This window comes from Mesocricetus auratus, unplaced genomic scaffold (genome assembly GCF_017639785.1).
Source record: "Mesocricetus auratus isolate SY011 unplaced genomic scaffold, BCM_Maur_2.0 Super-Scaffold_100037, whole genome shotgun sequence".
Taxonomy (NCBI): domain Eukaryota; kingdom Metazoa; phylum Chordata; class Mammalia; order Rodentia; family Cricetidae; genus Mesocricetus; species Mesocricetus auratus.
The window spans coordinates 6,114,349-6,131,618 of NW_024429215.1; the positions used below are offsets into that span (position 1 = coordinate 6,114,349).

The following is a 17,270-nucleotide window of genomic DNA, read 5'->3' on the forward strand; positions in this document are numbered from 1 at the left end:
CTCTGTCTCTGTCTGTCTCTCTCTCTCACACACACACACACACTCATCATTCACTCACAAATACACTAAAATAAATCTTTTAAAATGGTAAACTATAAAGGAAAGATGCCTGATACTGGCCTCCACATGCACACACGCATGAACAATCACACACACCCTTGTGAGCCCACACAAAATGAACACAGCTTCACTTTAATAACTTATCAGAAGCATAAAATTCAATGTACTTGAGATACGTGTAAAAAATACTATATAACGGTCCATAAACATAATTAGTATAATACATACAGAGACCTGAAAGGGTCTACAAAGTGTATTCTACAGAATTATAAAGGAAAGCTTTATACATCATACTAACTTAATTATGAACACTGAAACAGATCCACAGTGCAAGGTTTTGGTTTACATTCCAGGCAGCTGGCCCTATCCATAGGGAGAAATACGACTGTAGACTCAGTGTAGTAACTGTAAATCTGTGAAGCATCCCACGAGCATCTGTGACCAGTTTTGCCCTCTGTGCCGTGGAAGGAATGAAGGGACACAGCTGCCATCCATCCCTGGATAGCTCTCAGAGAGCTGGCAGTGCAGGCTTCACAGAAAACTGAAGAGCTGCTTGTCCACCGTGACCAAGGATTCATGGTGACCCTGGGGTGCTTCAGGGCCTGTGAGGAAAGAAGATCAGACCTGCATTGATTGAGAATAGTAAGTCTTCTTACATTTTACGTATTTCATGGCATGTGTGCGTGTATGCATATGGCCGGACATACATGTAGAGGGAGGTCAGAGGATAACATGTGGTGTTGGTTCTTTCCTCTGCTATGAGGATTCTGGGGATCAAACTCGGGTTGTCAGGGTCAGTAGCAAATACCTTTGTCTGCTATACCCTGTCAGCTTCCCCAAATTTTTAATTTTGTAGGGTCTCCATACATAGATTCTACTCTGGGCACCCCACCACCATCCTCTCCACTTGAGTTATTTAAAAGCTGCAGTAGGTAGAAGATGCTTAGCCAAAAAGATAGGTTTAATTTTTTAAATTGTGTGTGTGAGTGTGGAGAGGGTACGTGCATGTTAGGGTTGAGGGCTGCAGAGGCCACGGGAAGGCGTTAGATCCCTGAAGCTGGAGTTAGAGGTGGTTGTGATGAACTCAGCTCCTCGGGAAGAACAGTGAGTTCTTAACCGCTGAGCCATCTTCCCACCCCCACGGGTAATTCTTTCTTTCGCAAATTTGAGGCCTCCGCTGAAATTTTTAATATTTTTATTTTATTGAGCATGTTTTCACTTATTTCTCATACTGACCACGGTTTCTACTCCCTCCTCTCCTTCCATTCACTTCCATTCACCCCACTCCCATCTACCCCCTCCACACCCGCTCCTCCTCTGTCTCCACTCAGAACAGGGCAGGCCTCCCATGGGCTTGAACAAAGCATGGCACATTATGTTGAGGCAGGACCTAGCTCCTCCTTCTGCATAAAGGCTGGGTGTGGTAATCCAGCATGGGGAACAGGTTCCCACAAGCCTGCTAAGCACCAGGGACAGGTCCTGGTCTCATTGCTAGGAGCCTGGCAGACAGACCAAGCTACACAACTGTCACACACATGCAGAGGGCCTAGGTCATTCTGTTGCTCCAGAGTCTGCGAGTTCCCATGAGCTCAGATCACTGAGCTGACATTTAAGGGGAAAAGACGTTGTACTGCTTAGTTATATGTTAAATGCAGCTATGCCTAAACAAACTGGACAACGCAACATGGCTAAAAAAACAAAACAAAACTCTACTGCACATAAAACCACATCAGTGTCCATTTGGAAAACCATGAGAAGCCTCCATGCCAAAGTCAGATGTTTAAACGGTTCCCCACAATGATAATAATTGTGTTGCACTAACTGTAATGGATAATGGAAATTTTCTACAGAAAGTAAACATTTCATATGTATGTTCATTAGCTCCTGCGCTGTTGGCATTTAATTATTAGTGTAACTATTTAATACGAACTTAATTCATTATTTTCCCATGTCGATTAATGTATAATTAACAAAACCTAAATGTACCATAACATCATTTGTTATTTCCTTTTATTGTTTTTTATTACTGTTTTTTGATGACACGGTCCCCAAGTATGCACTTGACCTCTCTATGTAGGCCAGGCTGACCTGGAAATCTTAGAGATCCACCTGTGTGTCCCCTAAATGCTGGGAATAAGGGTGCACATCATCACTCTTGGCCATTTTTATTTCTCAGTTATAGCTCCCCCAATCCGGTGGTCAAACATCCGTCATAACCACCCAAGAGTCATGAAATAGGGAAAATCTTTGTTATTTTACCTGGGTCTGCTGGGTGACACCCTCTGGCTATACCAGGCTTCAGCCAGGAAGACTGCCATCAACACCACAAACATGGCAGACATTCCCAGCCTGATGAGATTAATCTTGGCATAGCATTCTGCTAAGGCACTTGGGGTAACTGGAAGAGAGAAGATGATTAGCCCTGTTTGTAAGGAGCATCCTTCATCCCCAAAATGAGCAACCAGACCGGACTTTCTTCCATTCACTCCGACATTGGCCAGTGGGCAGCTGCCCAGTCTTTGCAGTTTAAACCTTTGAACCCACAACGTGGGCTTCAATGAGAGCTGAAATGGAGTTTTGATCTGTTTTTTTTAAACCTTATTTCTGTGTATTCATTCTGTCCTATATACTTTGCTCTCTGTGCCATGATGAAAATATCCTGACCAAAAGCTGATGAAGGGAGGAAAGGTTTATATCACATCCTAGACACTACCATCCATTGTCTAGGGAAGTCAGGACAGGGACTGAATGTAGAAGCCAGCGAGAACGGCTGGAGAAATGGCTCAGTGGTTAAGAGCATTGGCTGATACTCCAGAGGACGGGAGGTGGATCCTCAGCATGCAATACAACTCACACCATCCATAACTCCAGTTACACGGGGCTCCGACACACTCTCCTGACCTCCTGCCTTCCAGACACACATGTAGCACACATATATGTATTTATGGGTATGAATCAAACAGTCATCCACATAAGAGAAATCTTTAAAATGAAAAAATAAAACATTGGATTCCAGCTTGCTCTCTGGTTCACTCGGCCTCATGTTTAGTTGCTTTTTTAATACATCTCTGAACCAAATGCATGAGGAGCGGTGTCACCCAAAGTGTGGCAACAAGACCTTCCTACATCAATTAGTAACAGGACAATCTGACACAGAGGTACCAACATACCAATCTGACCTAGAAAATCCCTCAATTGAGGCCTCTTTCTTCTAGTGAATCAAGGCTGAGTCAAATTGTCATTCAAAGATAACTAGGCTTCTGCCTGTGGTCCTTAGGATTTCTATTGTAATGATAAGAACACATGGCAAAGGCAACTCATTAAAAAATGATTAATATGGGGCTCACCAGCAGTAGCTGAGAGTTCACTTCTTGATTGACAAGTATGAGACAAAGAGAGCCAACTGGGAATGGCATGAGCTTTTTAAACCGCAAAGCCCACTTCCTGTGACAAACCACCTCCAGCAAAGACACACCTCCTGATCCTTCCCAAATAGTTCCACTCACTGGAGACCAAGCACCTTAATGTATGAGCACACAGGGACCATTCTCATTCAAATGACCACACTGCCTTACCTCTTCTCCTTGTGTATTTTCTCTTCATCACACAGTTTGTTTTTGTTCTTGCTTTTGTTTTGAGATAGGATTATTTTACATAACTTGGCTGCCCTAGAAACTAGATCCCTGTGCGTCACCCTGCACATGATCAACTCCAAATGAATCAAATAACTTACCGCAAGTACAGAAACTTAAAATATTACGGGGAAACATTTATGGACAGGCATTGACACAGATTTGACATCAGTTCCTAGCATCCACATCAGGCAACTCACGACCACCTCTAACTCCAACTCCAGGGGATCTGATGCCCTCACCTGGCCTCAGCATGCACCTCACTGGTATGCATATAAGCACACAGAGACACAGGCATACACACAATTTTCAAAAATAAAATAGATCTTTTCAGAAGGAGGTAAGAGCACAAGTAAGGAAGGAATAAAATTAAGGAATGAACTATGTCTTATTGGGTAAAATAAAACCACCCTCATAAAATACTTACTTGCCACTGAGACATCAAGATGATCACTTGGATGGGAGGCCCAGAAAGGGGCTTCTGCCTGGAGATAGACACAGCTGTACCTTCCTGCGTCCTGGACGGTCACATCCTGAAGGGTGAATTCCACCTCGTCACTTTCTGACTTCAGAAGCTGTACGGGGGACGAAGTCCCCTCCTTCAGCAGAGCGAACGTCTTGTACTGTGTTGAGTTGTGTGGCCTCTGACACTGCAGGATCACCTTCCCTCCTGCGGACACGTGACCCCAGTGCTGGACTTGGAGGGAAGGCTGAGACAAATGTCCTGTAGAGAAACGAGATCCAAGGGGAGGGGTCAAGCCTGGAGTCCTGTATCCATCCTTCCTGTCCTGCAAGGGTCCTGAAGATACTGAAACTTCCCCACGGTCTATGCTGACTCTCAACAGACATGTTTTTATTTATTAACATTGTTTGCAGATAATTTTGCACATGTACACAGTATATACTGACCATTTTCACCCCACCTCCCTAACACCTTCCTCAGCTCCACTTATCTCTGTGGGTCTCTGGAATCATGCTTGGGTTGGCAGCTGAACCTTCTGTCAACTGAGTCATCTCACCAGCCCCAGATGAAGTCCCTTTTGTCCTGCCCTCATTCCCTTGGATCCATGCTCACCCATGTTTGAAAATCACTGTAGTTTGTTGTGAGGGAGCCCCTCCTCACCTGTCACCAACAGGAAGAGGGCATCACTGGAAAATGAGATTCTGTTCGGGGACTCCTTCAAATGGTATCCGCAAGTATAATATCCAGCATGACTCTGCTGAAGGTTAGTCAGGTGAAACTCAGCTGTCCCCTCTGTCAAGTGATGTGGAAGCCTCGAATCCAAAACAGTATCTCCCTTTCTGAGAACAAGTCGTGTGTCCGGTGTGGGACTCACGCATCTTAGTGTCACGTTGCTATTCTCTGAGGCCACTGAATTTGGCCAAGCACTGAGGCTGGGTTTGGGAAGGAAATCTGGAGGGAAACAAAAACAAGTCTGGATCTGACACAACCACCTGCTCCCAGGAAGCCCAGGGAGGATCTAGAGAACACGTGTGTTGAAAGCTCAGGTCGGGTGTGGCTGATTCACCCATCATCTCTTTTTGCTCGACCGTCATTCAGATCTGCAAAAGAGACAAGAATGATGTACAAGTGCCTACTGAGAGCCACTCATTCTTGGTCCTGAGGACCAGCCCAGATGTTCCAGCTGAGCTCAGACCCCGAGTTCACACATTCAGGGTTCTAACATTTGAGTTGGGCATAGTGACTCATAACTTTATTCCCAGCACTCAGGAGGCAAATGCAGGAAGCCAATGAGTTCAAGGCCAGGCTAGGCTACATTAAAAAATTGCCTAAATTATAGAACAAGATGCTGTCTCAAAAACCTTACAGAAAGTCTGGTGACAAACTGTGAGATAATGAAATAAAAGGAGCTACATCAAATATAAAAAAGATAGACATGGATTTACATAAAAGCTCTGCCTTTGGGGCTGGAGAGATGGCTCAGTGGTTAAGAGCACCTGTTGCTCTTCTAAAGGACCTGGGTTCAATTCCCCACACCCAAGTGGCAGATCACAAATATCTGTAACTCCATTTGTAGGTGATCTGACACCCTCATATACACGTACATATATAGCAAAACACCAATGTACATGAAATAAAACTAACAAGTATTAAAAACAGATAGAAAGGCTGTATATTTTTAATGCTGGTGCACCTGTTTTCATAAAAACTAATACTACTGGACATAAACAGACAAGTCCAGATACAAGAATTATGGGAGACTTGAATACACCACTGTTAAGTACAGATACCTCATCCAGACAAAGTATCAAAGGGACACCTCAGAGTTCAACTGTACCCCAATAATAGCACGTAAGTTCACCAATGTGAACATTTACTACAACTGTTTGTTTGCCCTGGGCGCCCTTGGTGGGGTGAGTAGGTTTGTGTCTTGTGCGTGTGTGCGTGTGTGCGTGCACGTGTGTGTGTGTGTGCGCGTGTGTGTGTGTGTGTGTGTGTGTGTGTGTGTTAGAGAGAGAGACAGGGAGAGAATTAGAGAGAGGGTCCATGTCTCTATGTTACTGTGTGCCTGTCCATGGGAATGGTCATGAGTGTACATGCCCAAAGAGGCCAGAAGACAGCGTCAGATCCTATGCAGAGCTGGGGTCACAGTAATTATACAAATACTATTAAGGAGAATATTGAAAGCTTACCTGACACCAAGATCTCAAGGGGATCACTAGGATGTGAGGTCCAGAAAGGGGCTCCTATCTGGTGGTAGACACAGCTGTAGTTTCCTGTGTCCGTGTCTGTTATATCTTGGAGTGAGAAGTCTGCTCTGTTCCTTTCTGATCTCAGCATTTGTACAGGTGATGAATCTCCTTCCTTCAGTAGCATGAACATCTCATACTCAGTCATATTATCTGGCTTCTCACACCGCAGAGTCACATTCCCTCCTGCTGCCACATTGCTCCCTGGGTGAGCTTGGAGGGAAGGTTTAGGTAAATGTCCTGAGAGACAAGAATCCTGTGGTCATGGTGAGGAAAGCCTGGGTTACTCTCCTCCCCCTTGTTCTCACGATGCCTGATCTCTCCCACTCTGGATCTGACCTTAATGAGTATCCCTGACTGTCCTGGAACTCAGTATGTAGACCAGGTTGGCCTTGAACTCACACATCCATCTGTCTCTGCTTCCTGAGTACTAGGATCAAAGGTGTGAGCCAGATCAAACCCAGCTGAAAATGGAGACAATTTTCCTTCCATCAACTTTCAGATAAAACTAAAGCATTTAGGTTGAGGAGAAAGCTCAGCAGGTAGAGTACTTGCTGTCCAAAAGAACTCTCCCAGGAAGAAGAAAAAGCCAAGACACTGAGCTGAACTCAAGGTTCCAAGAAGGCAGCAAGTTGGGGACTACAGAAGAAAAGCAGCCAACCCCCTCTCCCACACACGGGGTGCTTGTAGGAAGTACCAAGACCCTGGGGCTGCAAACCAGCCCTATCTAAGGAAGCGGCTAACCTCACATGTGTGCATGCATGTGGGATCTGTAGGGCGATGTTCAGACTCATCCTCAATTGCTCCTCCCCCTTGTTCACCAAGACGGACCTCACAGCCAAGTCACAGTTCCTGGGTGCGGTTACTCTCCTTAGCCACCCTGCCCTGGTGAACCAGTCTCTCTTCTGAAACTGGAGTACAGGTGGGTCACCACACTCACCCAGGAATCACATGACTGCCCTAAGGATTCTATCTTCCCCTTCCCTACCCCTAGCCACCAAACCCCAGCTTAATGCATGTCATCCATGTTCTCTTGAACTCTGGCCGTTGAGTGACTGAGACCATTGTCAGTACTAGAGACCACACCCTCTTGCATTAAACAAATCCTGCGTGAGTTCATGTAAATTGTCTTCTTTGTCCTCCAGTCTTAATTCTTTCTTATCCTTAAACAATCCAGGCATGAGAACCAGAGTTTGGTTCCCCGTTAGCCGTGCAATTACTGAGAGGTCTGCCTATAACCCCAGCTTCAGGAGGCCAACACAGGGGATCCCCCAGAGCAAGATGGCTACCCAAACTAACCATATCCAGGATCTAGGATTTTATTGAGAGAACTTGCTTTGATGATTAAGATTGAAGAACAATTGTTGACTTTCACACTCCATGCGCATATACACATGTGAACACACCCCACACATGAGTAATATGCACACACATATCCACAGTACACACATATACAAATGAAAGCATTATCTAAAAGTGTTCATTTCTGGCTATATACATCAAACCAACAGGCAACATCAAACTGAATGGAGAGAAACGCAAGGCAATTCCTCTAAAATCAGGAATAAGACAAGGCTGTCCACTCTCTCCATACCTCTTCAATATTGTACTTGAAATTCTAGCTGGAACAATAAGACAACAAAAGGAGATCAATGGGATACAAATAGGAAAGGAAGAGGTCAAACTTTCACTATTTGCAGATGATATGATAGTGACCTGAAAAATTCTACCAGGGAACACTTACAGCTGATAAACACTTTCAGAAAACTGGCAGGATACAACATCAACTCAAGAAAATCAGTAGCCCTACTATATACAGATGATAAGAGGGCTGAGAAAGAAATCAGAGAAACGTCACCCTTTATAATTGCCACAAACAACATAAAATACTTTGGGGTAACGCTAACCAAACAAGCGAAAGAGCTGTATAGCAAGAACTTTGAGTCTTTAAAGAAAGAAATTAAAGAAGACACCAGGAAATGGAAAGATCTCCCATATTCTTGAATAGGTAGAAGCAATGTAATAAAAATGGCACTCCTACCAAAAGCAATCTACAGACTCAATGCAATCCCCATCAAAATTCCAGCACAATTCTTCACAGACCTTGAAAGAACAATTCTCAACTTTATATGGAAAAATAAAATATCCAGGATAGCCAAGACAGCCCTGTTCAACAAAGCAACGTCTGGAGTCATCACCATCCCTGACTTCAAGCTATAGTCCTGAAAACAGCTTGGTATTGGCACAATAATAGACAGGTAGACCAATGGAATCTAATAGAACACCCCAATATTAACCCATACACTTACAAACACCTGATTTTCGACAAAGAAGCTAAAATTATACAATGGAAAAAATAGCATCTTCAACAAATGGTGCTGGCATAACTGGATGCTGGCATGTAGAAGACTGCAGATAAATCCATGTCTATCGCGATGCACAAAACTTAAGTCCAAATGGATCAAAGACCTCAATATAAATCCAGCCACACTGAACCTCTTAGAAGAGAAAGTGGGAGGTACCCTTGAACGAATTGGTACAGGAGACAGCTTCCTGAACATAACACCACTAGCACAAACAGTGAGATCCAAAATTAATAGATGGGAACTCCTGAAACTGAGAAGCTTCTGTAAGGCAAAGGACACAGTCAACAAGACAAAAAGGCAGCTGACAGAATGGGAAAAGATACTCACTAACCCCACATCTGACAGAGGGCTGATCTCCAAAATTTACAAAGAACTCAAGTGTAAAGGGCAGCTTTTCCTTGCTAGCCGCTTTGGTTTATGCCCCCCCCCCCGCCAGCCGCCTGGGCTCTGCCTCATTGTAGTCCCCAAATAAACACGCAGGAGACTATATTAATTATGAAGCTGTTGGCCTTGCTTGTCTCTTACTGGCTAGCTCTGCCTTAAGTAATTACCCCATAATTGTTAATCTAAGTATGTCTCTTACCGGAGAATAGTTCCGGGCTCCTACCCCATGGCGTTACATGTCGACTCTCTTGTGTTTCTCCTTCCCAGAATCCTCCTGGACTCCTAATCCCACCTATCTAGATTCCTATTGGCCAGACAGTGCTTTATTAACATAAGACTTCCCCAACATCTCCTCTTTTCTGTTTAAACAAAAAGAAAGGTCTTAACTTTAACAGTCAAATTGTATCTCCTCTTTTCTGTTTAAACAAAAGAAAGGTCTTAACTTTAACACAGTCAAATTGTATATAACAGAACAGTTATCAAGTAAGAACATAGTTACAATATTTTATCAAGATTTAAAGAAAATATCATCCATCCCATCCTTGTGAGTCCAAAGTTCTATATGTAGCTTATCTTTTATCATAACTAAGGAAAACTATAATTATAACTATCTGTCTTCAACTCCATCAAAGACCACAGAAGGATAATATATAAACACTAGGATTGACAGAGACATCTTGCTATCTGGACAGTCACCCGAAGTTCCTCTGTATTGTCGGGGCATCCATCTTCAGCCCATAGGGCACAATGTGTCTGGAACACTTCTCAGCAAAGCAGGAAATTTCAAACTGTCCATCTGCATCAGCAGTCTGTCAGTCATTTTTCTGTGTCCTGCAGAAAGTCCCGTAGACTCTTCCATGAAGCAGGAACCCTGTAAGACTGAGTTCAGCAGTCACTTTCCTGTGGGTCCTGCATGTCCAGATTATACAACAACAGTCAAACAGTCTAGGCAAGAGCAGTTTCTTGCCCAAATGGCTAATCTTGCCATGTTGAAAGCAAACTCCATAACGAGTTTCTTCGATGCCCATCTTCCTCTCAGACATAATTGGTGCTGCCAGGAGTAGACATTTCTCATTGTCAAGAAAAACCCTAAACCATTTTAAATGCCATTTTCTAAAGGTCTTTGAAAGGTTTGAAGACTGTTTATCTATCTCAAATATATTTCTGTATATCTAGAAAACCTAACTTACCTAACTATAAATTCTATTATCAATAACTATAGTCTGTATTCAATTATGCATTACGTTTTAAAAGATCAGTATAAGCACAATACTTAATCAAGAGGAGAAATATATACATCACAGAATTGACCTTGAATTTGTATCAATAAATGAAAAACAATACCTATACCATAATTCCGTTTTTTACCATTAAAAAAATATTGGCTGTGATCATTAGCCAATTATAAACAACCCCATTTAAATGAAAACAAACATTTATAAATAAGATGGGAATTGGGACATCGCTCATTCCAAACTGCTTCCTGCTGGAAGGGGGCGCCGTTCATACTATGGGGCACACAACTGAAGAGTACTGCTCAGCAGAAAAAAAACAATGAAATCTTGAAATTTGCAGGTAAATGGATGACACTAGAAGAAATCATCCTGAGTGAGGTAACCCAGTCACAAAAAGACAAACATGGTATGTACTCACTCATATATGGATTTTAGACATGGATCAGAGGAGTGCCAGTCTGCAATCTCTTTGCCAGTGAGTCTGGGATACAGGGAGGTTCTCAAGAGAGATATGCATGATACCCCAGAGATGTGGAATGAGGCAAGATCTCCTGAGCAGATTGGGAGCATGGGGGGAGGGGAAAAAGAAAGGGGGAGAAGAGGAAGGGAGAGGAAGTCATGGGGAGCAGGAAGGTTGAGTTGGGATAAGAATAGAGGAGAGCAGGATGAGAGATAGCATAATAGAGGGAGTCATTATATGCTTGAGGAAAGATCTGACACTAGTGAGATCTCCAGAGATCTACAAGGATAACACCAACTGTCAAACTAAACAATAGTGGAGAGGCTACCTTAATTGCTCCTCCCTGATAATGAGATTTACGACTACTTTATATGCCATCCTAGAACCTTCATCCAGTGACTGATGGAAGCAGAGACAGATACCCACAGCTAAACAAACACTGAACTGAACTTCTGGAACCCAGTGACAGAGAAGGAGGAGTGATGAGCAAAGGGGTCAAGACTGTGCTGGTGGAAACCACAGAAACAACTGACCTGACAAGGGGGAGCTCTTGGACCCCAGACTGATAGTTGAGAGGCCCCCTGAATGTAGTGTCAGTGAGGAGGCCTCGGCAATCTCTGGGGCCTTGGGTAGTAGATCAGTGTTCACCATGGCGTATGAATGAACTTTGGGAACCCATTCCACATGGAGGGATGCTCTCTCAGCCTGGACACATGAGGAAGGGCCTAGGCCCAGCCCTGGGTGAAATGTCAAACTCTGCAGATCTCCCAAGAAGGGCCTCAGCCTCCCTGGGGAATGGTGTGGGGATTGGGTGGGGGGCTGGAGGGAGTTGGTAGAGGGACGAGGGAGGAGGGGTGGGAGAGGGAGCTGGGATTGACATGTGAAGCAAGCACGTTTCTAATTTAAATTAAAAAAATATATTGGAAAAAAAGTATTAATTTTTGTCACCATCTCTCCCTACCCTCCTCAGCTGCTCTGAAGATGATCAGCCTTCTCTACTTTCCTTTCCGCCTCTGACAGACTGACACATGTCATTCTGAGGAAGCCCCTTCTCACCTGCGACCAGTATTAGAATCGCGTTACTGTACTGCAGTTTCACATCCTGGTTAGCGTTTCCATAGCATTCGCAGATGTAGTGCCCAGCATCACTCTCCTCTAAGTCAAAGAGGTAGAATTTAAACCGACCCAGAACTGCCTCAATTGAACGTAATTTAGATGACCAATCTGCCAACCTAAGCGGTGTCCCAGCATTCAAATTTACATCTCTCCTTGTAATAAGACACTTTGTGCTTCTCAGAAAATCGTTACATTTCAGCATCACATTGCCCCTGTTGGGAATCACGGAGCTTGGCCAGGCGCTGAGGATGGGCTCCGGTACCGGCTCTGAAAGGAAGTAAATCTCAGAGTTACATGTGACATATCATCCATCCTGCTCCCTGGGAAGCATTTAAAACGAGCGATGGAGCCATTTAAACACATGGGTTGAAGGATCACGGAGGGCTTGAATAAAGAGGCACTTACCATCCCCAGTTACGCCTGCTTGCCCAGCACACAGCCCTGCAAGAGAATGAGTCATCATCAGATGCATCGCCTGCCTGGAGATCCCTCATCGCCCTCCCTGCTCCGGAGACTCCACTGCTGAGCTCAGACTCTGGCTTCACTCACCCAGGAGTTTCTGTGCTCACCACACTGGACTCCGGCATGTTTCAGACTCTCCAACAGCCTGTCTCCTCCCTGAAAACACCTTTGCCATCAGTGTCAGCCTGAGACTGTAACAAATATTCTCCGCTGGACAGTGAGCTCACCCTCTTGCCATTGTAAGTTAGTTCTCCGCCAGCCTGTCATGAATCCCTTGCCCATGAAGGCCAGAAGAGGGCGGCAACATGACTTGCGGTGGCTGAAACAAGATGTCTGGGGTGGGTGTTCTTTTCTAGATTCTCCAGGACAAGATCTATTGTATTATTTAGAAGACCCTAAAGATTCTACCAGAGGAATCCTTACACCTGCTAACTTACAGTGGGGCCAGAGACACGGCTCACTGAGTAAAGGCACTTGCTGCCAAGTCTGATGACCTGAGTTCAATCCTGACATGGCAGAAGGAGGGAACCTATTCCTGAAAGTTGTCCTCTGTCCTCCACAGGCGTGCTGTGATGTGTGTGTGTGTGTGTGCTTGCATGCCTCTGTGTGTGTGTGTATATGTGTGCGCGCACATGAGCAACTCAGATGAAAACCAATGGAATGCAATATATAACTCATAAATATATAGCTGCAGTCATCTGGTTGGCAAGGTTGGATACACTTGAAGACGTACACAACCATGCCTCAACCTCAATAGTTTTGACATCTGGGCCAGGTGACTTCACTGCGGTGTCTGCCTGTGCATTCTAGGCAGCCAGCAACAGTCCTGACCTTTGCCCTCTACACGTCACCAGCATGCTCCCTTGGGTGGAGCCAGCAAAGTTGAAGCCATGACCAACCCTGGTTGAGAACCACTGGTTTATTGAATGTGTCCACCCAGAAGGGAAGAAAAGGAGCCAGATGTGGACAGTCAGTGCCCAGCAAGTGTGTCTATACGTAGTGGGTACCAGGCAGGCATTGTATAAGCACATGATAGTGATTAACTCAGGCCTGACAATATGACTCAGGTGTGAAGTCACTTGCTAGGTAACCAGAGTTACATCCCTAGAAAACATGCGCTCATGTGTGCGCGCGCGCGCGCGCACACACACACACACACACACACACACACTATTTTTCTTTCTGAGTCTGGCATATTTTAGTTTTTAGCGCAATGGTTAACATTTGCATTTATTTTCCTGCAAATATCATGATTTCATTTTCTAATGAAAAGGGGCTTACATAAAATTCCATTGTGAATGTGTATCTCATTTTCTTTATTTATTCATCTTATTTTGGATATGTGTGTGTGTGCGTGTGCGCGTGCTATATGTATACAGCATGCAAGCACAAGACGGATCGTGACGGAGAGGGATGGGACGGGGGAGGGGACAAGAGAGCACAGTGTGGGAAAGAAAGACAGGATCACATACTTTTCCTCCCGTGCAAGCGTAGATTTCTCTCTGTATCCTGTCGCACCAACGCAGAGTGCGGGGACTATTTGAGGGGGACAAAGGAGGACCAGAGAGAGACAGGGAGGAGAGACGGGGCAGAGTAATTGACAGAGGGAATATGAGCTGAGCGAGGCTCGGTGATGAGCGTACGTGATGATGTCACAATTAATCTCATGCTAGTGAAAAATACAAAAAAACGACGTGATCGACTCGAGGCTGTTTCCCTTCCTTTATCCGCACTAACCTCGCGGGCCAGTAGGTTAGCATAAAGTACATGCAGTCTCATCATCATCGCGTCTTCTTAATTTCCACTGTTTACCGGGGATTCCCACGCACGCCGTGGTGCACACGGGGAGGTCAGAGGGGACCTCATGAAGGTCAGGTTCTCCCCCTCCTACCACGTGGGTCCTAAGGATTGAACTCAGGTCGTCAGGCATGGCGGCAAACGCCTTTACTCACTAAGCCATCTGGGTGCGGGGGGGGGCTTATATTCTTTAACGTAATAATTAACATTTGCATTTGTTTTCCTGCAAATATCATAATCTCATTTTCTAAAGAAAAGGACTATGTAAAATTCCATTGTGCACGTGTATCTCGTTATGTTTATCTATTCCTCTGCTTTTGTATATATCTAGGCTGTTTGTTTTATTTATTTATTTATCTATTTATTTTGAGACAGGGTTTCTCTGAAGCTTTGGAGCCTGTCCTGGGACTCAGGCTATAGACCAGGCTGGCTTCGAACTCACAGAGATCCACCTGTCTCTGCCTCCCAAGTGCTGAAATTAAAGGTGTGCACCACCACTGCCCAGCTTTTCAATCAACAGTAGCTGTGTGTGGAGGGAGAAAAATACATTTTCTTCACTGATGTAGCTACTGGCTCAATGGTTAACAATAATTCCTGTGACAGCAAGAGGACCTGAGTTCAAATCTCCAGCACACACTTAAGAAGGACATGGCTGTGCATGCTTGCAACCCCAGCACTGGAGAGCAGAGACAGGCAGATCTAGGGAGCTTGCTAGCCAGCAGCCTTCTGAAAGAGGAAGCTTGAGCCTCACTGAGAAATCTCAAAAACTAGAGGGAGAACAAGGAAAGATACCTAATGCTCTCCTTAGCTTGCCCCACGTGTGCATGTAGGCACATGCGTGCACACATGTGCAGACACACACACACACACACACCAAGTGCAAAAGAAAGAGTGTCATGTTCATGTGTCTGACAGCTATTAAGAAATTCAGAACCTACTGAGTTGGAGGGAACAGGAAAATGTGTGTAAAGCGCCCAGCACATTCCTCACACAAGACATGTGTTCACAAAATGAAATTTATTCACATGTCCTACAGCCTCCCTAGCTACCCCACTGGCCTCACCGACTGCAGCTGCTTCCACAACCCACTCGCCAACTACACACAGCCCTGCCCCCCTGGGACTTACCAAGACAGAGCAAGAGCAAGGATTGGGAGTTCATGACGCCCCGAGGTAACAGATGCCTCTTCAGCTGCCACTCCTGCTGCTGCATGTGTGTAATTCTGGGACCAGCAGCAATGGCCTTCCTTCAGTTTTTAATCTCTGGAGCTAGTCTACAGCTTCTGTTTCATGATAATGATCAGGATGTGGTCATTGTGCAACACCACACCACTTCCTACTGGCTTGGATCACACAGGACTCTCACCACATGGAAAGAATTCAGACCACTGACTTCTAAGCTCTTTTGCGCATTCTGCCCAATGTTCTGAGAAAATGCTAGTCAAATATGAGTTAGCATGTCCCCTGACTCTTTTCTTGGTCCATATATAAAATAAATGAAAAACGTTATCTAAATAAAATTTAAAAAGGAAAGAAATATTGACAGATGTTTAGTGACCACCACATCTGCCTCCTAATTTGCATAAATATCAGCATTTACATACATACATCATCTCAGAAGGAACCTGGCAAGCCCAGTGTTAGTCCTGTAGGAAGTCGCCTATGTAAGGCCTGAAAGCAGACCAATATAGAAGACGATCAAGTGAGTCACGACTCTGAAGGGGTCATAGGAACGTACTGCAATAGATGTCATCTGCGCATGTCCTGAAAGTGGATGTGGCAGGAATGAATGGAGCGGCCAGCTCGAACCCAGTCCTGCCTGGTCCTTAAGGTAGAAGAAACTACTGCAACACCCTGGTCCTATTCTTCTGCTGATAAGAGACTTGAAGGAGATCCTTGGACCGGCTGCTGAGCCACCATGATCCCTAGGCTCCTTTCCCTTCTCGGCCTCTGTAAGTTGCTCAGGGTTTTTAATTCCATCTCCAGGAAATCATCAAAGTGGTGAGATACTTGGATGGGTGTTGAAGCCTGAACTCACAACAGATCAGCGTGCTGATTACGTAGGATGAACCAGAAATCTCATTGAACATGTTAGGGTAAAACTCAGTATGCTCAATACGTAGATTGGGGAAAGCAAGGGTTGGGGCTGGAGCTCTGTTGGCAGAATGCTGACCTGGTGTGCATGAAGCCCTGGGTTCCATCCCCAGCGCTATAAACCAAGCATGGTGACACAGATCTCTAATCCCAGTGCATTGTGGGTGGATACAGGCAGATCACAAGTTGAAGAACATCTTCAGCTAATTAGGGAGTTCAAGGCCAGCCTGGACTACTTGAGACCAACCCCTCCCAAAACACACACACACACACACACACACACACACACACACACACACACACACACACAAAGCAGATAGAACATAGATGTAATGTAAAGGAAAAGCAAACTGACAACTTCCTTTTTTTTTTTTTTTTTTTTTGGTTTTTCGAGACAGGGTTTCTCTGTGGCTTTGGAGGCTGTCCTGGAACTTGCTTGGTAGTCCAGGCTGGTCTCGAACTCACAGAGATCTGCCTGCCTCTGCCTCCCGAGTGCTGGGATTAAAGGCGTGCGCCACCAACGCCTGGCCTGACAAGTTCTTTGTGATGTTGCTAGCCAAGGTTGAGTCAGCAGCTGGCTCTTTTCTTTTCTACAAGGCAACTTGTTCATACTGAGATACATCAGAGACTAGCCTCACAGAGAGCTTCTTGTATATTATTTAAAAAAATTTTTGAGACAGGCTTTCACTATGCAACACTGGCTGACCTGGAACTCAGTATGTAGATGAGGCTGGCCTTGAACTCACACAGATCCTTCTGCCTGTGCTCTCAAAGGCTGAGGTTACAGGTGTGTGCCACCATGTCCAGATCTTTTGATACAATAATGACTACAACAGGTGGTTTCTAGTGTTATGTAACTTTTTGGAGCAGGGTGTGGTAGCACACACCTGTAAATCCATGCTCTGGAGAAATTCTAATCCTCTGGAAGTAGGAGGATTCAAAGTTCAAAATCA

The 17,270-nt window shown here is 44.8% G+C and overlaps 1 protein-coding gene across 1 annotated transcript; it reads right to left on the minus strand.

Annotated features, from left to right (window-relative positions):
* Positions 1-176: 176 nt before the first annotated feature.
* On the minus strand, positions 177-15,811 carry LOC101826838 (T-cell-interacting, activating receptor on myeloid cells 1). Its single transcript, XM_040733936.1, has 8 exons — positions 15,352-15,811; positions 12,371-12,406; positions 11,906-12,232; positions 6,348-6,644; positions 4,816-5,106; positions 4,120-4,416; positions 2,320-2,458; positions 177-662 (listed from the first exon to the last, which is right to left on the minus strand). Exons 1-8 carry the CDS (start codon positions 15,434-15,436, stop codon positions 656-658), a joined length of 1,479 nt encoding a protein of 492 aa, XP_040589870.1. The 5' UTR covers positions 15,437-15,811; the 3' UTR covers positions 177-655.
* Between the last annotated feature and the right edge of the window lie 1,459 nt (positions 15,812-17,270).